The sequence below is a fragment of the Barbatula barbatula genome (assembly GCF_947034865.1).
Source record: "Barbatula barbatula genome assembly, chromosome: 25".
Taxonomy (NCBI): domain Eukaryota; kingdom Metazoa; phylum Chordata; class Actinopteri; order Cypriniformes; family Nemacheilidae; genus Barbatula; species Barbatula barbatula.
In genome coordinates this window covers 11,421,857-11,444,563 of record NC_136788.1, presented here as the reverse complement: position 1 = coordinate 11,444,563, position 22,707 = coordinate 11,421,857, and the positions used below count along the sequence as shown (strand labels likewise).

At 38.9% G+C, this 22,707-nt stretch overlaps 3 protein-coding genes across 8 annotated transcripts; 2 read left to right on the top strand and 1 right to left on the bottom strand.

Annotated features, from left to right (window-relative positions):
- Window positions 1-468: 468 nt before the first annotated feature.
- Window positions 469-10,428, top strand: btbd10a (BTB (POZ) domain containing 10a). Of its 3 annotated transcripts, none has more exons than XM_079450180.1 (9): window positions 469-719; window positions 980-1,142; window positions 5,545-5,747; window positions 5,831-6,086; window positions 6,175-6,277; window positions 7,607-7,727; window positions 8,017-8,214; window positions 8,539-8,649; window positions 9,207-10,428. In XM_079450180.1, exons 2-9 carry the CDS (start codon window positions 1,042-1,044, stop codon window positions 9,515-9,517), a joined length of 1,404 nt encoding a protein of 467 aa, XP_079306306.1. In that variant the 5' UTR covers window positions 469-719; window positions 980-1,041; the 3' UTR covers window positions 9,518-10,428. The 3 variants fall into 3 exon arrangements, with proteins under 3 accessions (XP_079306306.1, XP_079306307.1, XP_079306305.1); XM_079450181.1 differs by having other exon boundaries at window positions 546-719; window positions 1,049-1,142; XM_079450179.1 differs by lacking the exons at window positions 469-719; window positions 980-1,142 and adding an exon at window positions 2,419-2,878.
- Window positions 10,190-19,254, bottom strand: bmal1a (basic helix-loop-helix ARNT like 1a). Of its 2 annotated transcripts, XM_079450178.1 has the most exons (20): window positions 19,087-19,217; window positions 17,033-17,183; window positions 15,631-15,698; window positions 15,380-15,527; window positions 15,123-15,143; window positions 14,966-15,004; window positions 14,854-14,886; window positions 14,595-14,752; window positions 14,424-14,503; window positions 14,247-14,339; window positions 14,049-14,166; window positions 13,821-13,970; window positions 13,414-13,660; window positions 13,185-13,291; window positions 12,848-12,998; window positions 12,342-12,430; window positions 11,932-12,040; window positions 11,764-11,857; window positions 11,570-11,663; window positions 10,218-11,474 (listed from the first exon to the last, which is right to left on the bottom strand). In XM_079450178.1, exons 4-20 carry the CDS (start codon window positions 15,517-15,519, stop codon window positions 11,317-11,319), a joined length of 1,881 nt encoding a protein of 626 aa, XP_079306304.1. In that variant the 5' UTR covers window positions 15,520-15,527; window positions 15,631-15,698; window positions 17,033-17,183; window positions 19,087-19,217; the 3' UTR covers window positions 10,218-11,316. The 2 variants fall into 2 exon arrangements, with proteins under 2 accessions (XP_079306303.1, XP_079306304.1); XM_079450177.1 differs by lacking the exon at window positions 17,033-17,183 and having other exon boundaries at window positions 10,190-11,474; window positions 19,087-19,254.
- A 128-nt stretch (window positions 19,255-19,382) lies between these two features.
- borcs5 (BLOC-1 related complex subunit 5) lies at window positions 19,383-22,317 on the top strand. Of its 3 annotated transcripts, XM_079450855.1 has the most exons (6): window positions 20,110-20,262; window positions 20,372-20,406; window positions 20,525-20,616; window positions 20,804-20,947; window positions 21,519-21,676; window positions 21,797-22,317. In XM_079450855.1, the coding sequence occupies exons 3-6, from the start codon at window positions 20,559-20,561 to the stop codon at window positions 22,022-22,024; spliced, it is 588 nt and encodes a 195-aa protein (XP_079306981.1). In that variant the 5' UTR covers window positions 20,110-20,262; window positions 20,372-20,406; window positions 20,525-20,558; the 3' UTR covers window positions 22,025-22,317. The 3 variants fall into 3 exon arrangements, with proteins under 3 accessions (XP_079306982.1, XP_079306981.1, XP_079306983.1); XM_079450856.1 differs by lacking the exons at window positions 20,110-20,262; window positions 20,372-20,406 and adding an exon at window positions 19,383-19,578; XM_079450857.1 differs by lacking the exon at window positions 20,372-20,406 and having other exon boundaries at window positions 20,136-20,262.
- Window positions 22,318-22,707: the final 390 nt, after the last annotated feature.

The following is a 22,707-nucleotide window of genomic DNA, read 5'->3' as shown; positions in this document are numbered from 1 at the left end:
GCTTTGTTTTGTCGTGTTCTTCTTAATATTTGTCACGGAATACATTTAATTAAACGAATAAAAAAATGTTTGCTGTAAAATTCCAGCAATGAATGTGTGCACACCAAGAGATGTTTCTCGTATATTCTTCAAAATAATCCCAATTGGATAAAGCATATTGATGATTATTGATGATATTAAAACTCATGCTCGTTTGCTTTTTTAAGTATTAAGGACACTGTTGACATTTGTTAAAATGTTTTGCCATGTTTTTGTGTCACCTTGTAATTCATTGCTGTCGTTTTCGCTAAATTATTGTTATAAGTTAACATTATTATAAAGCATGCTTATTTGTTTTAAATAGCTAACTTTTAAAGTCGCTTAGCTAAATCTTACGACTATTTCTCAATGCCCTATATTCTATTTTTGCCACATTGTGAATAGCACGCCTTGTATGGTAGCAATGTTACAATGTGTCAAAAGCAGCGTGATACACAGACGGTTTCACTAGTTGATTGGACGCGAGGTGGTTTCTATAGCGACCTGCGTGCGATCTCGCGATATTTGGCATAACTCTCTCTACTCGGTTAGCCATGTAGCTTTACCATATGTGTAAATACGTTACCCTAATCGAGAATAATGATGAGTACATTCATGGCAGTAAACTGCCGGCTATTGACATTTCTTATGAAGGACGCGTTTATTTATCACGGACAAAGTTTAGCATTAAAGAGAAACAGGTGAGAGATCGTCTGGTTGTGTAACGCTCACTAGGAGGCTAAGTTAGGTGTAAAGACGCTAACCGGATAGTGCGTCTGAAGTAGCTTACGAAGATAAGAAATTTGGCAAATTATACAATGTAATCTTTTATCATTTACAAAAGAAAAATGGGTTTATTCATAATGTAATATTTATTAAAATGTTTTTCTTACATATTGTCTTTTTTGTAAGGCATTTATTTTTACAGTCACTCACACCACTTTTTGTGTATAATGTTTAGTGTTATTCTTCCTGATTTCTGTCTGACTGGCGTATAACTCCCATAATATCAACTTGCTTGAGATGGCAGCACGTCCCATCTCTTATGACAGCCAGTCTAGCGACTCAGAAAATTGGGATCAAAGGACAACTTGTAGGCCCAGGAGAGTCTGCAGACACTCAAGGTAAGACAGAACCATCATAGTTCATACGAGTCATGTGTCCACCTGCTGTCTGATGAAATACTGCTCATGATGTATTTGGGTTCTGAATTTCTCCTTCACTATCTTTTTTTATGAATGTATCCATGTTGGCGCAAACATTATTAAACAGTACAAAGATTAGAATGAAATGTCAAAAAGTGTAAAATATTTATTTAAAACATAATTTAAAATGTATTTAATATTTATTTGCAGCATATTCACAATCTTTAAAAAAGTTTGGGTCAGTTATTTTTATTCACAATTAAAGTCACTTGTTTTTTCCCTCATTTTAGAATAATAGTTAACTCAATATGCAATCGCACAAAACTATGGAATGCATTCTAGCACCTTCAGTTTTCATTGCCTATAGAATTTTTAGAAATGTTCTCCGGATTTCATCAGTCAGCTTCTTGAGATGCTTTTTTAACAGCATCCATGCTTTTCCCATCAGACAGTTCCCATCTATTCTGGGCTCCGGAAGGAAAGTGGATTACTTGTTTTATTCTTTATATATTCATTAAATACATTTTTATTCAAAGAAAATATTTGCACAGTTTTATTTTTGTTACAACACAAAAGTAATACTTGTAACCGTACACCTTCAAATCAAAAGGTCTGTAAGGTCAAGAGAAACATTTCACTAAAGTGACCCTGAATTCTTGAACACTATGTTGCATTTTGATATAGACAGAAAGCTGTGCATAGTCTGTAGTGTGTCTTAAACAATCATTATTGTTTCAATGTCTAAATTGGTTTGCAATGCTTTATGATGAAGGCAGCTTCGTTCCTCGGGCATGGTGTGTGAATAACTGAATAATTATAACCTTGTACACAACGTGTGTGCCTTTGTGTGCTTGCGCCATCTGCTGATCGGCCAAAAAAAGACAGCATGTACCGGTGTAGTCGGAACAAAGGCAATTAAGATTGTGTATGGATGAAAAAATGAACAAAAGCGTTATTGATGCACTGTCGGGATCACGTTTATAAAGACATGTTTTCGTTTACAAAATACGTATGTTAAAGGAGTTAAAGTAGATAGGTGACGTTTATTGTTCTTCGTGTAGGCTAGTCCGTCACAACACGCCTTCAATACTGTTACATGTTATTACACAAGCATAAATAAAAAATCGAACCACAAATCTACGTAACACACGTCGTACTTTTTAAACGATGACATCTATTGATATCGAACCATACGCGAACAACTTAATTCATACGATTGGCCTTACTTCGCATGCAATAACTGATCCTTTATATTGTGTACCGCTTTAAACTTTACCGAGACGGTACAAATTCCCGTGTACACGGGGTCATTGAGGACATTTTCCAGTCTCGATCCCTCCGCCACGAGACAATCTACAGTATCGGGAGATATAATAAGAGGTCCGACTACGTCATCAAGGCTGCCTCCGCTTGCCACAGTAGCGGAGAAAGCGACCAGCCATTCATGCTCGCGCGAGCGTCTCCGTCAGGTTACTATGCTACCGTCCCGCAGTGTCTCGCGCCGACGCTACCCGAGGGCGTCCTTTCTTCCCGAAAAGCATCGTTTCGAAGCCGCGCTCGCGGCGGACAAGTTAACCCGGATTATGCTGAAGTTCGAAAGTAATGCCCGAGGATGCTAAGTCGCCCGGCAAGCCCTCGCTGTACGAAGAAGTCCGGGTCCTTTGCGCGTTCATTCATCAGCTGTTTCCCTGCTGCTTTGTCTTAAAGAGAAGCGGGTACGTGCATGCGCTTCATTGTGTGACTGTCAGAGCGAGCGGTTTTGCAAACAAAGTTGACAGTGTAACGAAGGTTGTGTCTTTACATTAGACGTCATCTGGTGTTAAAATAGAGAGACATTTATATTTATAGATGCAGTTTCTTGATCGCATATTCTGTCGTCTAGAAATGATTTGCACACGCGCGTGGATGCAGTGAGCTGCAGGAGCGCATTGTCTCCGTTTAACATTAGAGGAGCAGTGTCACCGTACTGAATTATTAATGCCACTTTCTCTGTAAGTAACAGAATGCATTGTGCACCCGTGGTTAGCTGGAAAAATCTTAAGGAGAAGTAACATTAAAAGTTGTTGGATCTTTGCTGAAGGAACGATCCTCAATTGGCACTCCATATGATGCTATTGTCCCCTTCGGGCGTCCAGACATGCCATCATTCTAATTCATTGTGAGATACTTGTTTGGCACACCATGATACAGAGATGGCTTGACCGTTGAAGTGTCTTGACTTCTAATTGTATAAGATTCCCTGTGGGTTGTTTTCACTGGTGCAGTGAAACGTCTCCTCAGCACCAGACACAATTAAATGAATCCATCCTGTGTGCTGAACGAATCTCTGTAAGCTGCTAAGCACACTGTTGACATTGTACTTAAGGGTGCAGCTGAAGTTCGGGTTTCACCATCACATTAACGGCTGTGAGCTTGGCAGCTAAAATATCAATCGGATAATAAGACAGAGGATGTATTGGTAGAGAATTGTTTTGCCAGGTGTACTAGAGATGTTTTTCTGTTGGTTGGTACAGTCGAGATTGTTCTTAAGTTCAGTACACGAAATGCAAAAAGGGTTATGATTGTTTTTCTTTTTTATGACCGCATCATAATAAAACCAGATTAATAAGCATTATTTCGAATGACAATAATACAAATAATAATGAATTAGTTATAATAGAAACCATAACAAAAAGGGATGAGCAATGCATTATCATAATAAATAATACAATTTAGGCCGATAGTTGCTAAATCATAAATGATTTCCTCTGGTAAAACGTCTTCAGGTGCACACTGCTCACAGTTAAAATACAGTACTGTCTTTCTGTCATGATCATTCACTTACTGCTATTAGCGAAACATTGTTGATGTATTATCATATATAAATCATTAATCGAATATAATATTAAATCATTGTCATGTAATAATAAAGCACTCTAATGCATGATTTAGGAAAACAATTTAATGAAATTGTAAAGATCATGATTTTAACAAATAATTGGTGTTATGTCATATGTTTTGCAGCAAACACAATGTCATTTAACTTAAAGTCAAACAGATTTATTGAATTTCTAGGCTCTGTTTGGTTTATTGTTGTGGGCACTAGTTACGCTTGGGTTGGTTAATGGGGTCACATAGCTCCAGGCCGGTGCAATCACAAAAGCAAAAATAAACCGAGGGGTTCAGACTGGGCAGCACTTTCACTTATATAAAACAAACCCTATTTCTATCCTATTCATCATTTATTCAATGAGAAAATTCTGCCCCCTGCATGCTTGAGTGAACTCTTCTTCCTTGATGTTTTTATTGCAGGCAAAAAAGAATACCAGCTATATGACGAATATCATAAAAGCACATGTTTCTATGTGTGTTTTCAGCCTCAGTCTGTGCTCAACTCCAGTCTCCTTGATTCAAGGGCATCTGCTTTCTAATGATCGTGCTTCAGTCCCTCAGGGGAATGCATATTACATTTACGAGGAAATATTAACAGCACCTGGTCTGTGCTTAGGCAGTCTGGAGGTTCATTTTATATGGGGAATTAAAAGCGGGGTGTCTGGGTTATGATGGATTAGGGTTTTTGCCTTAAGCAATGATGCCCTAATTCGAATAAGGGAACACCCGGGCTAGTTTTGACACTTTTCATCTCTGTGATTATCTGTCTATGCAGGTATTTATTTAAAAACAGTTTGTGTATAGGCTTGTACCTTTAAGGATTGGTTGCTAAAAAGATATGTTGAATATTTCTATTTCATCCATTATAAAAGTGTCATTGATTTAATGGGGTAAATTGTCACACGTTAGCAGATTCTTTACCAGAATATGTTGTTCAGTGATTTTATTGTGTTTCCCTTTTTAGCTATAGCAAACTTTTTGGTTTCAAGAGTAGAGGATACTTGATGAAAAATGTAAATTTATGGTTTTGAAACCAGCATGCATACATTGTATTTGTAGCAATTTCCCAAAATCAAACTACAAGACATATTTAATTATTAATGTAGGTCGGCGCTCGAAAGGACAATGTTCAATTTAAAACCCAGTCACTTTGTTACGAGCAAACCCCGTGAGATGGATAAAATAAAACAACAAGGGAGAACAAATCATCTATGATTACACAAATCAATACAGCAGTCTGTTTGCCTCCCCCAGGAAGATTATGTTGTAGTGAAAGCCAACCTGCCCGGCCGTTCTTTTGTTTCGTGCAGCAGGTTTCCGGCAAACAGTATAAAAATTGCGCTTTGCTGTTCTTGCTTTTAGCGATGAAAGCGCATCTCTTTTAGAGCCTGGAGTTCATCCAAGTTTATTGTTGAGTTCCTCACATTGCTGAGATGCACTCGTGCCACCCCTGCCTCGCCAGACGATTTCTCACGTGTGTATCTGACTGCGTGTCTGCTCTTCCTTTCAGCGGCCAGCCGCCGGGAGCTCATCTGGAGAGAGAACTTGTGACAATGAGCCTTTACGGAGCCAGCGGAGGAGGACCCATGGAACACCACAGGGAGAGACGGCGGTCCGGAGATCGATCTAGGGACTCTTCACACGAGAGGGGTGAAGGACAGCTCACCCCCTGTATCAGAAATGTGACATCACCCATACGCCAGCATCTTAGCAGTAAGTTCTGAATTATTCAATCTCTTACATTTGTATTGTACAAAACTCAACTTTTTGTATAACTAACTCTGTTGATTCCACAGATCGTGAACGGGATTCTGGCTGCTCATCGCGCTCCACGAGTCCCAGACCTCACAAAGCGTGCACCTCCAGTCTTCTCTACAGCGACTTGCACAGTAAAGCCCACAGCTCATCTGACATGATCTACGTCTACGAAAACACAAAGGAGGGCACTCGCAGTTTGAGGACGGCAGAAAGAGTTACTTTAATCGTGGATAACACACGTTTTGTTGTCGACCCGTCCATCTTCACTGCCCAACCCAACACCATGCTTGGCAGGTTCGATCGTAATCTGCCAGCTCCTACATTTAATCTGTTGTAATATGTTGACATTGTCAATCGTAATTTGCGTGGCCTTGTCTTTAAGGATGTTTGGCTCTGGAAGGGAACACAACTTCACACGGCCTAATGAAAAGGGCGAGTATGAGGTTGCCGAGGGAATCAGCTCCACTGTGTTCAGAGCCGTTTTGGTGAGTGCACTATGCTTTAAAAGCTTTATTGGGGTTTTAAATATCTCTTCAGCCTTGTTTACCGCATATTGATTAAGTGCTGGATTAGACTTCGGGATCAAAATTCACATGACATCAGCACAAAGCCGACCGGTTTGTTAAACCTTATTGCAGATGCGTTCCGCATACTGTATAAAAGTTGCATGTCAGCACATCGTTTTCCCCGATGTCTGGATTCCCTGTTGTCTTTAAAGTGATAAATCACCTTAAAACTATTCATGTTATTTGAAAGCTGTTTTTTACTCTTTCTCCTGTGTAAGATGAAAGAAGGTATTTTAAGAAATATCTCTGTTTTGTGTTCATACACAGTGGGGGGGTCAATGTTGTCCGGATGCCAACATTCTTCAAAATATCTTCTCTTGTGTTCTGTAGAAGACAGAAGGTCATACAGGTTTAGAATAAAAGGAGGAATAAATGATGAGCGAATATTCATTTTAGTGCAACATATCATCGCTGTCCTTCTAAAAGCTTTTATCTCCATATTGTTTAATTCAATTATTTTAATGTTATACATTTATTCATGAATCATATTATTAGTCACTTTTTATGTTTGTCAATGGGTTTGGCGAAAATCTAACCATTTAAAAGCGCTGGTCAATTTTGTCAATCATCAAATACAGAAACCTTTTATTTGCTGAAAAACAACAAATTTGGATATCCGAGGTTTCAGAAGGACAACAACAATATAAAAAAACGTTGTGTGTTGTCTACACAACATGTAGTCAGGCTTGATCCTTATGTTTATATGCATGGTTTGCTGGTGTTTTGGGATATTTTTGAGGATGGATTTATTAATCTTACTATGTTTTGGAAGTGTAATGTGAACTAATTTTTAATCTTATGTCATATTAGTCTAATTATGATGAACTAATTATTCATGGAAACTACACAATTGTAAAGACACCGTGTTAAGTTAAGATGCTGTAAACATTAAAGTGATGTGATGATGTGAAGTGTTGAAAGGGTTAAGCTTTTACCACACGAGGCTCAGCGCTGTGGAAAGAATCAGAACGACACATTAGAGTGCACTACAAAAACAACCATTTCTAACCTTTTTTATTTTGTGGGGGGGGAAGCGATTTCTCCGGTGTGTTGTTGCTGTGTGTATAGCTGAGGTCGTTCCACATTTGATTGCCTTTGAATGGGTCGGTGAATGTGAAGGGAAGCAACAGCAGGGAGTGTGTGTGTGTGTCTGGAATCGAAGCCATTTGCTTCTCTATGGAATAAGTGCTGTTTCAGTAATGGCTGCCTGTTTGTTTTTCCTCTGCATCTCTCCCTTTTAAAACCCAGGATTACTACAAATCGGGTATAATCCGCTGCCCCGATGGGATATCCATACCGGAGCTGAGAGAAGCATGTGACTACCTTTGCATCGCTTTCGACTACAGCACCATCAAGTGCAGAGACCTCAGTAAGTATTCATTAACATGACAATCCAGCTACACGGATTCGCCTCTTAACAGAAATCGCACTGATCGCCACAGCAACTGGGAAACTGGATGACATTCCCAGTGTTTCCATTGTGTGCGGACGGTAGATGCGAGAATGCAAAAGTAGGTCAGTGGCGTATCTGAGCAGAAGTGGGTCACCGGACGCTCTTTAGATCAGATATGCTTTTTCTTAAAAACTGCTTTGCATTATATCATTGTGTTGCTGGATCAGGTTACGAATGAATCATAACTGAGTCGTGTCGACTGTAGGTGCACTCATGCACGAGCTGTCTAATGATGGCGCCCGGCAGCAGTTCGAGTTCTATCTGGAGGAGATGGTCATGCCTCTGATGGTGGCCAGCGCTCAGAGCGGCGAGAGGGAGTGTCATGTGGTGGTGCTGACGGATGACGACGTGGTCGACTGGGATGAAGAGTATCCGCCGCAGATGGGAGAGGAATACGCACAGAGTCAGTTCCCTTCTAGCACCCACACCTCATTTACAACCCAATAACTATGTGTCAGTCACAGTCCAACTGCATTGTGGGTAATTCTCAGGGGGCTATGGAAATCGATCGGTTGGGGTATTTTGCATCGCTCACCTAAAGTGTACATTACTATGATTGCTTATAACTGGGGGTTCTGATAAATCACTTGTCCTGAAATCTAAGGGATAGACTATAGACAGACATTATGGAGTGGGGTCAGAGAGAAAGTTTGTCAGTAATGTTTTGTAATGGGGTTTTGCACTTAAGGTGCTTCGCTAAATCGCTTTCTGTCTTTTTGTAATGCAGTTATATACAGCACTAAACTATACCGGTTCTTCAAATACATCGAAAACCGAGACGTTGCCAAGTCGGTTCTGAAGGAGAGAGGACTGAAGAAAATCAGATTAGGCATTGAAGGTAAGAGATGGAATAACAGGATGTGGATGAAGTGGTTTCGATTCGGTTTCTGCTTTCCGATTCACATTTACACAGATTTACACTCGCAAGTTGCTCTTTTGTTGTTGACACCTATTTATCTCACCAATTTGTCTGCACTTCTATTTGTTATAAGTGTACAGTGGCCCTTAACTCGTACAAATGTATAGATTTCATTGCATTGAAATATCAAACCCAATGGAACTATTTTTATAGATCGCAAGATAGAATATTTACTGTTAATTGTTTACTGATATAATTTTGTTACTCTGCTATTAAAATTGTTAATGTAAAGTTTTACACAATGGCATGAAATTGATACATTTGTATTATATGTGAAAGCACATGTGTACTTCTGAAACCTCATATATCCGTATTTCATTATTTAAATTGGATGCCATAATTATTAGGTGTGCAAATGTCTAACCGATAAAAATAATTATAGTCATTTAAAAAGTACAGTGTTTGGTTCATTTCCTGAAAAACATCAGAGGTAAGGACAGCGACGATATGCTTTTTTACTTTTTTACTCCACTCAGGATATCCCACCTACAAAGAAAAAATAAAGAAGCGTCCCGGCGGGCGTCCAGAGGTCATATATAACTACGTCCAAAGGCCCTTCATCCGCATGTCCTGGGAGAAAGAGGAAGGCAAAAGCCGACATGTTGACTTCCAGTGCGTGAAGAGCAAGTCCATCACCAACCTCGCGGCAGCCGCTGCCGACATTCCCCAGGACCAGCTGGTGGTCATGCACCCCGGGCCTCAGGTGGATGAACTGGACATTCTACCCAACCCCCAGCCCAGCCACCAGTACGACCCGGATTCGGATGCCTCGTCGCCGGCCATCTGACCCAGCCCCCTCAGTACACCACTTGCCACTCCAGCACTGCAGAGGCAGGTCAGCCCCGTCTTGCTGCCAAGACCGCATTGCCTTTCTTTAAGTCCTCTCCCGCCTTACGAGTCTCAAAGACTGATCACTACATCAGCACAAACGTGAAACGTCCTTTGTACACTGACTTTCTTTTTCCCTGTAAAATGCAACCAAAGGAGTTTTTTATTTGATTAGACATCTAAGGTGAATCATAGAAGCTCTGTTGGTAATCTCTCCTTTGAACAGTGTCTGAAGAGTTTGTGTGTGGTGCTGTAAGGCTAACGCTTTTATACTTGGCAATAAAAATGAGCACAATCCACTCAGCTTGTCTGCACTGCAAGGACAGATCGTGACGCCTAGAACGGCCCCGTTTGAAGAAACAATGCAGATGTTGCAAATGTACTGCAGCCTTCTAGTTGCGTTGTGCATTCCGCCCGAACGCGGCGTAATGAAGCACCTGTGTAGCACCACTGTGACGCATGGAGCCTGAATGAGTTTAACTACTGAAGTGATGTCACATGTTTTTATTGTACTTTTCTTTGTAACGTTATTTGTAGATACAGTCGGGGGCTGCAAGAGATGCAGAGATAATCCTTTTGTGTATCGCTTTAGAAATGTTCTTTTAATAAACATGTTTAAAGCAGTACACTTGGTTCATTGATTTGAATTAGATACATATGGCATATAAATTGTATTTTATTTAGGATAGCTTTTTTACAAAAATATATCACACACACACATATAAATATATCTTTATAAATGTCGAAATTTTCCCACAATCAAAATAACATTTCTACATTCAATTATTTTTATTTCTTTCAATTTATATGCAATAAAATTCCTTAAATGATCAAAATGTGCTTTATGATGTTATAAACGCAAATAATCTGAATGGTGCTTTTCATTTTTATTCTGAGATTAAATATCACCATCCCAGGCTGAAAATGTTAAAGGATACTTGTATGCATGAATGGCTCCAATTGAGTTTATAATCCTGAACTGTACAGCATCTTTTATAAAGCCATCATCTCGTTTCCCCTGACAACACATTACATTTTCTCAAAGATTTCTCCACTGGATGGCAACAGGACAAAAATATCACAGCCACGGACTAATCACAGTCAGAAACGCATCAGCCAAATCAGGCATGAGAGTACCTGCAGTTTTTCTTTAAAAAGAATCTACAAAATGACAGCCAACAAACCTATCTTTGGTGTCACTTAAAATATACCATTCCTAATTGTGGGTTGCGAGTCAACATTACAGTTGAATCAACAACGAATCAACAAAGCTGAAGACAAGATTTTTTTATTTTAAAAATATCCACTGCTGATACAATACACTTTTACCATATATATTTTGCATAAAGAATTCTTACATAATAGAATTACAATATTAGTTACAATCTGCATATAGAATATTTAACATTTAAACAACCTTTGTAGTGTAAAAACATTAAAACACAAACAAAAATGTTTATTTATACAGTATATGTATAGAAAGATATCAACAATGGGTAAAACAGACCGATATCTACAGAGAAACAGGCAGGTCGGATTGATGGTTTGAAGTACAATGTGAGCTCGGCGGGGTTGCTTGAAGTATGGAATAAAACCATTTGTGTGCTTTCGGTTGGAGGTCGTCTATATGTAGCATCGGCAGCCTTGTTAGTCCTCTGCACGCTAGTGCTCACGCACTGTGGTTCTTTTGATTGGTTGTGGTCAAACCCAATTGACCTTGGATCCAAACACGTATCTTTGTAGGACTCCGCTGGGGTTTCACAAAGGCCATGGCAGGTCGCTGAAATCCACAGGTCCGCCCAAGCCAGCGTCAGCTTCCAAGAGGCTCATGATAACGGCCATGGCTGCCTCGTCGTTGCTGGGGCTGCTGGATCCTGGTTCTTCCATGATGTCAATACTAAGATGAGAGTTATCACCTGCAGATGGAAACGTGTGTATCGAGTGTAAATGTGTTTGTGAATATTACACATTTGATTTATTAAACCATGTTTCGCAATATTTATGCACTCACTCATTAAAGAATTGTTTGAATATGGGTATCCTATTGAATCCGGACCAGGCACAATTCCTGCTGAAGGCAGATCTGGAGTACCACCATTCTGTATCTTATGTAAAAAAAACACGTTTTAGCATTTCATATTTGTTTAGCAAGACGGATGTTGTTTCCAGGTGCAAGCAGGGTTGTATGATTTATGAAAATGTCACCTTCTTGCCGCCCGGAGAGCAGGTGTCAGGTGGAGGTGTGGTGGTGATGTTCAAAGGACTGGAGCTACAGCTGGAGGGGGAGGAGCCTCGAATCCTATCAAAAGGAACATCTTTTATAAAACAGTTCTTTAAATCTGACTTTCACCATGTGCAAGTTGCTCATCGAACCTCTGAATCTCCATCACTTCCTCTGCGATCATGCGTCCAATCTTCCCAGCTCCAGCTCTAGTCCCTCCTGGTATACCAGGAACAATCTGAAGGGCGCGTTTCCCTCCACCTGTTATAAACACACGCGCATACACACACGTTAGGTATCAAACCACTAAGATGATGTTGGAACCAAGCATTCGGATGACTTTGCTGAGCAGTAACATTGAGAGAAAATTTATCAAATAAGTCGAGGTTTTTTCCATGAGCGTGGAATCATAAAAAAGCCATCTGGGCATATAAAACCCCTTTTGCATGAACTTAAGGTACATGAAATAATGACACTCTGTTGAACATGAATTGAAACTCTTTAGCATAAAAACTAAATGTAAAAGAGAAAGTGTTGTTGAATTGTTGGAAACAGATCGTACCATCTCCTGATGTTAAAGCGCTGTCCATGCTCTGAGGAGACGAAGCGGACTGTGAAAAACTAGGGTCTGCTCCTTCAAGCATACTGCTTCTGAAATACAAAGATGAATTATTAGCATATTTAGAAACAACTTTCCATTTAGCTTATTACACTCAACTATGTGTGTCGAAATAGACTTGGATTGACAATTGTGATATTGATAACTGATATTATTGAAAGTCTACAACATTGTAAATAATTCAGCCACAGCATTGGCATAGCAGGCGGTGGTTTTGCACCCATTTAACACAAGCAAACATAAATATGAATTTGACTGATAGCATTATAAATGTTTTTTTTAAAACATGTAAATATCATTATTGTGAATTTCTTTGATAGTGAATTTATTTTAATGAAAATCTGAAATCGTGCTCATTCCTATTCTTCACTATGGGAACAGGCTGATTTATCCATTCTGGCTTAACACCAGACATTTACGACTGTAATGTGATGTGATTTGTCACTTACGAAACCACAGTGTTTGTAGAGACTATATATTCCACCTCTTTGGTCCAAGGGTTCATGAAGCTGAACCATCGGCTTCTCAAGGTGATGAAGGAACCGTCCTTTATCTTGAGCTTGTAACAGTTTGTATTAATCTTTTCTCTCATCTGTAGCACTACAGTAGGAAAGAAAGCGAGCATTTAGTACAAATCTAGAATTGACTGGTATTAATATCATTATGGTGACATTTAAGAAACAGGTATTTCAAATGACTCACTGCTAGTATATTAAGAAATATGAATGTTTGATTGATCATCCATCTCTAAATGAAAAATAAAAGAAACATAAGAAAATTAAGTACCTTGTCTGTGACACTCGGCGAGGTGGCCGATGTCATCCTGATGAAAATACTCGTAAAATGATGTTCCTAGAAGCTCCTGGGGCAAGTACGCAAGGATGGCTGTAGCCCTAAATGCAAACGATCAATTGTGGTTAAACAATGCATGATAAAACAGACAAAAAGTCACTATATTTTAGTGGAATACAAACATATGAGATTCCTACAAGGTAACAATAACAAACGTTCTTACCTCTGGTCTACGAAAACAAACTTGCCATCGATGGCGTGGCGGGAGACGTATTCTGTGGGTTTGACACGGATGTCGCCGTTCGTGGGCTGCGGGACGATGTGCGGATGTAGACGGCCGATGGCCACCAGACAGCTGAGGTTACAGCCCTCATTATCAGGTTCATTGTCCTCGTCCAAACCCATCTTGGTGGGCGGCCAACTTTTCAGGTAGCCAGTACTGTGAATAGTGCAGAAACTCTTGCGGTCTGCTGTAGAGAAAGTTACAGTAAACTTAATATTCAACTAACACTTTAGATATCCCAAAATATCAGACGTTATAGTTATTCACTTACTGTCATGCATTTAACCCTTATTTTCATACAGAAGAAATGGTGGTGAGCTGAGATTTACTATGAGAACAGGTGATACCTTTCTTTTTCGAGCAAGTTGAGGGAAAATCCTTGTCCTCCATTTTGACAGAGGGACGGTTGCATTTCATTCTACAGAAGAAGGATCGCCGAGCCCCTGAACACAGTCTGGAGGGTCCGGGCGTGATGTCAGTCTTCACTGGAAGACCAGCTATAATAAAAGATCAAAATCGGTCAAAGTCTCTTTCAAAAGATTTTAATGTGCATAAAACAAGAAAAAAAATCGTACTTTTGGCATCAATGAGTCGTTCTCGTGGCGCTGTATCTGATGACGACAGCTGTTCTTTTACTTTGGCGATGTCTTTCGGATGCAAGTAGTCAAACAAACTCTGACCAATCAGATCATTCTAATGATTTGAGATGAAACAGTCATTCATAACATCCATTAACAAGGTACCGTAAAATAATGTGTCGTATCCAAACATACCTGAGTGTAATTGAGAATTTTGTAAACAGACTCCGAGACAAAAAGGATCTTTCCACGATCACAACCGACAACAAAGAGAAAGCCATCCGCAGCCTGCAGAAAAAAATCTGAGTTTTAAAACAATAATTCCCACATGATTACGTCTTGAATGCTTTGGATTGGACATATTAAACACACCCTCAATATTAAGTGCTTTAACTCATCGTCCGACAAGAATGCTGGTTTGTAGTTTGCTTCTGTGTAAGGGTTTGAAGCCCCTGCGAGAAAGAAAGAAAGAAAGAAAGAAAAGCAAACATTAATTCCACACTTGATAAGTTTCATTTTAAACAAAGCTTTGACTACTCTTACCTCGTAACGTCTTCATATGTTGGACGGCCATGCGAAGTACAGTGAGTTTGTCTAACTTGCGAGACATGGCGTTACAGGTGGGAATTAAAGATGCCAGCTCATCTATAAAACTGTTCATTTTATCCCTGCGTCTCTTCTCGATCTGACTGTGAGCTTCCCTAAAGATGAGATGAAGTTTACTTAGTTACAATCATCACATAACGTTTCCATACATACATCACATATAAGGTCATATACTGATCACCCATGTTGACTTTACCTGGCATTTTTGATCCGGCCTGGTTGGTCATCTCTGTATTTAGAGGAAAAAATGTTAATAAATTAATTTCAATTATTCAAGCTGGCATTTAATACTGTACATGTTTATTTACCTTCCGAGCGTCTTATCTTTGTCCGTGTCCATGCTATCGCTGCGGAAGTGAAATTCGTGAGTTCAGTGAACTACAAATGTTTATGACAAACATTATCATCCTTCTGGGCATTAAAGTGAATGATTATTATATTTATTGTATGTTTAACTTTACTTACTCAAATGAAAAGCCATCAATTCTGTAAGACAGAAAAAGTCAGTAAACATTTACAAAGCAATAAAATACATAACTAACGATATAATATTATTAAAACACAAATATAATTTAGGTAATTATATCTAAATACTCAAAAATCCCATAATTATGAATAAACAAACAGTACAATTTCATTTATGAAAATTAAAAAAATGTTAGTGCTCAGACATCTATAACCCAATATACACGCGTTTTAAACACTATAGTGCATTGACTCACTGGTATTCGGTGGTGCTGCCCTTTCTCTTGCGGGTGTAATCCATGCCCGAGCTGCCGATAGAACTACTGATGAGATCTGCGGAGCTCTGGGACATGAACTCGTTCATCGTGGAGGATATGTCCATTCTTTGGTCTGCCATTAGATCATCTAAAATACAACAATAACACTTAATTCACTGATCAGGTCTTCATGGCAAATGCCACTGTATGCATCATTATGTATCTGTGTGTCTTGGTGCTGAGACACTCACTGCACAGATTCAGTCAAGCAGCTGTGTTCAAAGCATGTCCTATCGACGACAGACTCCTGAAAATAAATCTAAGGAAAAAAAACATTACATTAACCAATTTTAAGTTTTGCAATTTTAATGTTTGGATGCACACAAAAGCAAGTATATTTATGCATATTACTACAGTCACAAACATTCAAACTGTAACAATAGAAACAACTGCCAATGAGGCATCTATGTATATATATAATGGGTGAGCTTGGGTGATTCAAACATCTTTGAAAAAACCTTTACTGACAGTTGAACACAATTTTAAAAGGCCTTTAACGTTCTCATTACCGTAAACATTTAAAGAGTCAATCCCATAGCAATGTTTTGCTAAAGAAAAGCTAAGCCATGATGTCGAAGAAAGTTTTTATTAATCATAAAAAAAGACAATTAATGATGAACGCCATATGCCCATCCCTAACTAGAAGTTACGCCAGCTCCAGCTGAACACCCCGTGCCATCCTCCTGTGAGAGCCAGCAGACTGACTGACCATCCCAGCTCCAGCTCAGGAAATTCCGTCCCCAACCAAGAGTTTACAATATTTAGTATTTAATGCTAAACTTACATCACATGACAGCAGTTTGAAGTTATAGCTGCTATAATACTATTTTCCCTGCTTATAATATTCCTCTGATGTCTGATATTGATCTCAAAATAAGACAAAATTAAACCTGAACAGTTTCAACAAATAAATTTCCTAAATCACAACTTGTAAGCTCTTCCTATTTAAAAAAAGTGTACTCAGTAACTTTTAATCACACATCAAGTCGCTGAGTGCAGCTGTGACATGTCAGAGGAGACCTGGCCCTCCTGGCTGAGACTGGTTTCTCCTGAGGTTTTCTTCTCCATTTATTTATCATTGGAGTTTGGGCCGTATTGGGTTGCTCAGCAGGAGACTTTTATTAGATATTATTTCTTAGAATGAGCTTGCTTGTTAAACACCATGCGCTGTGTTTATGCCTTTTCTTTTTCTTATTCTCTCCTGTATAGCTGCTTTGGAACAATGCACATTGTGAAAGCGCTATATACAAAAATTGAATGGAATAAATGAATTATCAATTATTCATATAAATTATTCATACATGCTAAAACTATGCTTTCCGTAAGGTAGAGAACACAATTATGATTATTACGATAATTCTTTGTGTTGCCAAATTATATGTTTTATAATCAAAATCTTTAATGCCATAACGTTTGAATGAAAAAGAATGACCCGCTTCTTCAGTGCACTGCACAGGAGCAACTGCCTCTACAAAACTCTAAGCAACTGCCCAGTAATGCCCTGCAAAGACCAATCTTATCCATGAATAAAAATTCCATCACGCACCTTCACAAACGCTCACACACACAAGGTGAAATCAGGTCCATCATTACCCTTTGCCGGTTGCCAGGAAACCATTGGAAAGCATGCAATCTAGGCCACATTTAGATTACAGCATTTTTGCAACTGGCAGAAAGCGAGGGTCGGACCCATTTTCATCTGACGTCAATGAAACAGGAGTCCTCGCTATTCAGAGGGGATTTTCTGCAGGAATGAACAGAGCGAGGGTGACCTCTCAACCAGGCTGGTTGAAACTCTCACGGTCCATTTTATAAAGCACATCTCTTTAAGTGCCGTTTTACTATAAAACAATATAAAAATGCGTGGTCATTATTGAACTTTAGATGGAACTGATACACCCCCATCCCTCCACCCATCTGAATAATCTATTCCTGAACGTGTGGGCTTACCTTCAGAGACAGAACTGGCAACGGAGGGAAAAACCAAGCAAATGCAAATAAGATAGGAACACGACAAGTAAAAAAGAGAAAAGTATGTCGAATCATCAAAGTTATTTTTTGCAATGCTGAGCTTCACCGGATGAAATGGTTAGATGTATTTATTTGACCGGATTTATCTTTTTTAAAAGATCCTTAGATTTAGTAACAAAAAGACAAACAAAGAGTGGATAACGTTATCTGAATTTCGGGAGCTGTTATAAGTGGATGAGGGAAGAGACAAGAAACACCCAAAGATGAGTTGGAATGCAGTTACACTTCAGCAATACGCTACACACCCATCTAACAATATGGAGAGACTAACACCACATAACTCGTTGGACTTGAAATGACTAAAAACAAAAGCTCCATTTGGCGTCGCAAAAATAATATTTACATGCGAGTGCATATTATATACACTAACTGTGCATTAGTATCGAATGGTTTGTTTGGACTCGAAAATAACTTATTTTAAATTGTGAGATATTTCTAGGTCACGAATCAAACGTAAGCAAATTCGTGACCCGTCTTGTCAACTCATTTGTAGAGAAGGCCCGATTTCCTGTCTTCCACTTTGCTTACGGGACTTAGTTAAATCTCGCTGGGGAGACACAAATGATCTTGTGCATGTTAACGTCGGATTGAGTGCCATGTATCATATATAGTTTGTTTTTATAAAAAAGCCAAATGTAAACAGAAACAACCTTAATGTACCCAGGACTGGAAGCAGGTGGGTACTATACATACTTAAATGGTATTATCAAAATTCCTTTAAAATGTCCATATAGTAGGATTTAATGAAGTTGTGCTGGTTCCATATGCACCAAAATAACCCAAAACATTACCAGCCAGTAGACACACATAAAAAGCACTATAGTTTCCCTTAAAACCAACACAATTCCCCTTATAACCATTGAATCCATCAGTACCTCTGTGATGGATTCTATTGGTTTAAATACACACCTATACTCATGCATACGGCAGATGTTTCATCGATACATTCAGAGAGTATAGACTTAATACATTTATATATTAAAGCGTATGCATCGCCTGGGAATCGAACCCATGCTGTTGGGGTTGCTAGCACTATGCTCCGCCAGTGAGACCCTATGGACTCAAAGAAGACTGGCGTTAACCGCAACGAATAAAGTAATAGCACGGCCCTCCAAACCTAGCACGACGCGTTACTAGAGCGCATTGTTGAGCATCTTGATGTCAATTATACGTTCGACTCAAATGCTAGTTAGGCAGACAATTAGCACCGAAAGCGTCGAAAGTCAAGCAACAAAATCTGTGCCACCGTCACGACATGAAAGCAAAGATTCAAAGCAAGAATTCTTTTAAGTGAGCAACCCACCCACACACCCAAATCGCACTATTCTGCGACTTTAAAGGGAACGCAGACCTTTAACCTCGTATCGATGGTGGGTGTGGATATCTGCTTAAGCAGAGCAAATCTGCCGTTCTGTTGTAATTTAAGACTTCCGTTTACGATCGGCCAGACCCCGATGTTGTGATGGCAGCTAGATAGCCTGGTATCTAACCTGAGATTTGTCATTTACGCCCCTCCTAGAGTCAATATGCGAGAGGACAATAACGCATATAACGTTGATCCATCGATCAGCGTGATGTCTGGAGAGAACGTTCAAAAACCAGATCGCCATACTTACCGGAGGAATAACTCAACATCACAGTTGTCCTCGGTAATTTGACGTCCCGGTCGGCGAGGAACTGTGACATAAACGAAATCAGTCTCTGACCTACTTTTCTTCCCTTCGTGTGTCGGACCACTAACCTATATTTCTCACAAATAGGATCGTCGGATATATATGTGTGCCGCTTGTAGCCAATCAGAATAGAGGTTACATTTAGCGAGGAACGATTGACACGCGCGATAGCCAATCAAACGGGGTTCTCGGGATTCACCGACATGGCTGATGATCTCAGTAAGGGGTGGATCTTGCTCAGTGCTGCCAGCAGTTGCGTGTTGGTGCATTGTGGCATGCGGTTGCTCATTTTTATGCTATATTAGAGATTGTTGATAATTGTTATTTGTTACTGTTGGAATTGATGACGAACTTAATGTTGTTTGACTTGAGTAAACGATTGAAATATTATGTTTAACCTGTCTTTTGCTGCGTGGACGGAGAAAAACAACTAATGTTAGTACTAAGTACATACTATATTTATCGTACTTTATTGTTTTTTCCCTTGCAGACTCTTAACAAAAATGCACAATTTAACAAAGTATTATTGGTACTGTTTTGTTCTACTGTTTTGTTCTATTCTTGAGCACTTAAACTCAACTAAACAATATGAATGGTCTCTATTTACGCTTTATAAATACAAACTTTAATATAATAAGTTTTATATATGTTTAATATAAATATATAACGTAGTTTGTTAATATATTATAGATATGTGGAAAATATCTGCCAATTTCTTCTGCCCTTTTAGACGGATATACGAGATACATATCATGGCACCAATGTTTTCCTCCAACCAAAAATCCTGCAGGAATTCAGCAGGTTCTATGTGCAGGAATCCTGCAACATTTTTTCTAAAATAGATTTACAGAACACATTTTTTTCTACTTTAAGTGAAGCTCTGCATGTAGTTTTTCAGCTTCAATTTGTATTTTTATTGAAATATAACAGAAATACATATGTATACAAGAAGCTCTTCGTGTAGGCATTGGTATGTCTTCATGAATCGCGTCATTCCATGGTCACATGTAAACAAACCAATGGCGTCATCATCGTGCGCCCTATGTCATCAACCCGGATGCCTGTTTTTAACCATTAGTTTATACGCTGTATTCGTGTAAATAACATTGATTATTTACAGTGAGTGAGTTTAACAGTGTTATCTACAAATGTTGTGATTTATCATCCCGTGACGTTTGTAAATTACAATGTAATTTTCTTTGAATTTCCATGAATGTTTACACATCAGTAACTAAATATTCCGCTAAAGACAGTATAAGCAAGGTACGTTTTACGAATTGACGTATGATTATATTTGCACCGTGTCTATGCTGTATGTTTACATGTGTATGTCTTTATATTATAGTATGCGTTTGTTGTGTTTTGTTTTCTTGTTTGAAAGGTTTAGTGTGTTGACCACAGAAAACTAGGGCACCATGGGTGCTGAACAGAGTGGAGATGCTGAACACAAGCATTCAGACTTCAATACTTCAGGTACTGAATATTATATAAATACAAACAATTGTCACTTTGTATTTGAATGTAATACATTTGTTCATACGTTTATGTTGAAATTGTGATTTTTTTATTATAGATGTTATGATCAAAGTATTTCTTATTATCTATGTTCTGTCTGGGTTATAATTTTCTTTTAGTAAGTTCATCCGTGTTGTTGTTTCAGTTGTACCTTCTCCAGCAAAGCAAAGAGCCAAAATGGATGACATAGTGGTTGTGGCACAAGGAACACAGTCATTACGGAACATCCATAATGATCCAGATGTCATAAAGCTACAAGAAATTCCCACCTTTCAGCCTCTTCTTAAAGGTACAGAGCATCTCTGGCTAAAACAGATATAAGTGCCAAAAACTGCACATGTTTTGGCTAGAGTACTTTTTTATAATTGATTCCATACAAATATTGCCATTAAAGCAACACTTTAGAACTCTTGCTCACGGCTCCCCAGTGTGATTGATAAGCGCAGTTGTCTGCTACCAGTATTGTGAATAATGTCATTGTATAAGCTTCCCTGTGGGAAGCGCAATTCACATGAATTTATTTACTAATCGGATGAAACCTGTGAATGCAGAAACTTGATTTGGAAACCATTTGGCACTCTTCTGCAGGCAGGGGATGGGTGGGGCTGTGTCTACCAACCCAAACACAGAACTTACAAAGTGTTGTTGTAGCTGCTGTGAGGCTGCTCAGGTAGCAGCGGGAGAATTTGTCTGGTCAAGAGTTGTTCTTTTAAGGTCAAAAAAGATTCTTTTAAGGTAAAAAAACTACAAAGTTGCTTTAATAGGTTTTTAGGTGAACAGATCTGAGTGATGACATGGGTTGGGTGATATTGAGCCAGAGTCTGATCTTATTGAGCCTGACATTGCTTTTATCCCTTCAGGTGTACTCAGTGGGCAAACTTTCCCCAGCACTGTTTGTTTAGAGAAGCTAGATTCTGCACAGGTGCTACAGCTGTGTGTCCGATATCAAGATCATTTACACCAGTGTGCAGAGGCTGTCGCCTTTGACCAGAACGCTCTGGTCAAGAGGGTCAAAGAGGTAGCACTTCTATCATTTCTGTTCAATTATTCACAAATGTTAATTTGTCGTTTGACTATATCTTTAAGACGCATGTACAATACTAACTTGTGTTTTGGTCACCCTGTGACCACTCCACAGATGGATCTTTCCGTGGAGGCACTTTTCAGCATCATGCAGGAGAGACAAAAACGTTACGCCAAGTACGCCGAACAGATCCAAAAGGTCAATGAGATGTCCATGATTCTGAGACGCATCCAGATGGGCATTGACCAAACGATACCACTGATGGAGCGTCTCAACAACATTCTACCTGAAAGTGAGCGTCTGGAGCCCTTCAGCATGAAGCCTGATGGAGACATTAAATAGCGTCTAGCATCACACGGGGCAATGCTAACAAACTGGCATTGTACAGAATGACTGGTGCTTTGGTACTTTGGTCTTGATCTAGCCATAAGAAAGTTATGTGTTACATATTGTAAAAAATGTCAAAATGGTAAAGGCATATGTACATATCTACCTGTTAGGCTTAAAAGAGGGCTTTTAAAGGTATGATGACATATAGTTTTGCCTAATTTGAAACCATATTTAATAAAGAATGAGCCACTAATAATATGATGCCCCTAGACTTAAGTTACTGGCATTAAATTGTTTTTTTACACTTTCTGTCTTCACGGCTGTTTTATTTTTAGTAACACAAGAGAAGAGCAAAACACAAGTAAAATTGTGGTTAAAGTAATAACATCTGACGTTGTTATTGCATAATTGATAATTTATTCATCTTAACGTTGTCCTCACTTGAATTGTGGTAACTTTAATATAAACAAACAAATATGTTCTGAAATATAAGATATTAAAAGGAAATCACTTAAATTGTGGTCAGTTTAGGCAGAATATGATTGTGTTGGAATCTAAAATACCTCACAATATTTTAAATGATTATACATTTTACGTAAATCCTTACGTTACACATAGGTTATGTCTTAAATGAGATTTTTGTACATGACATTATTTGGGGGGCAGAACATTTAAATCTAATATAAATGTTATTT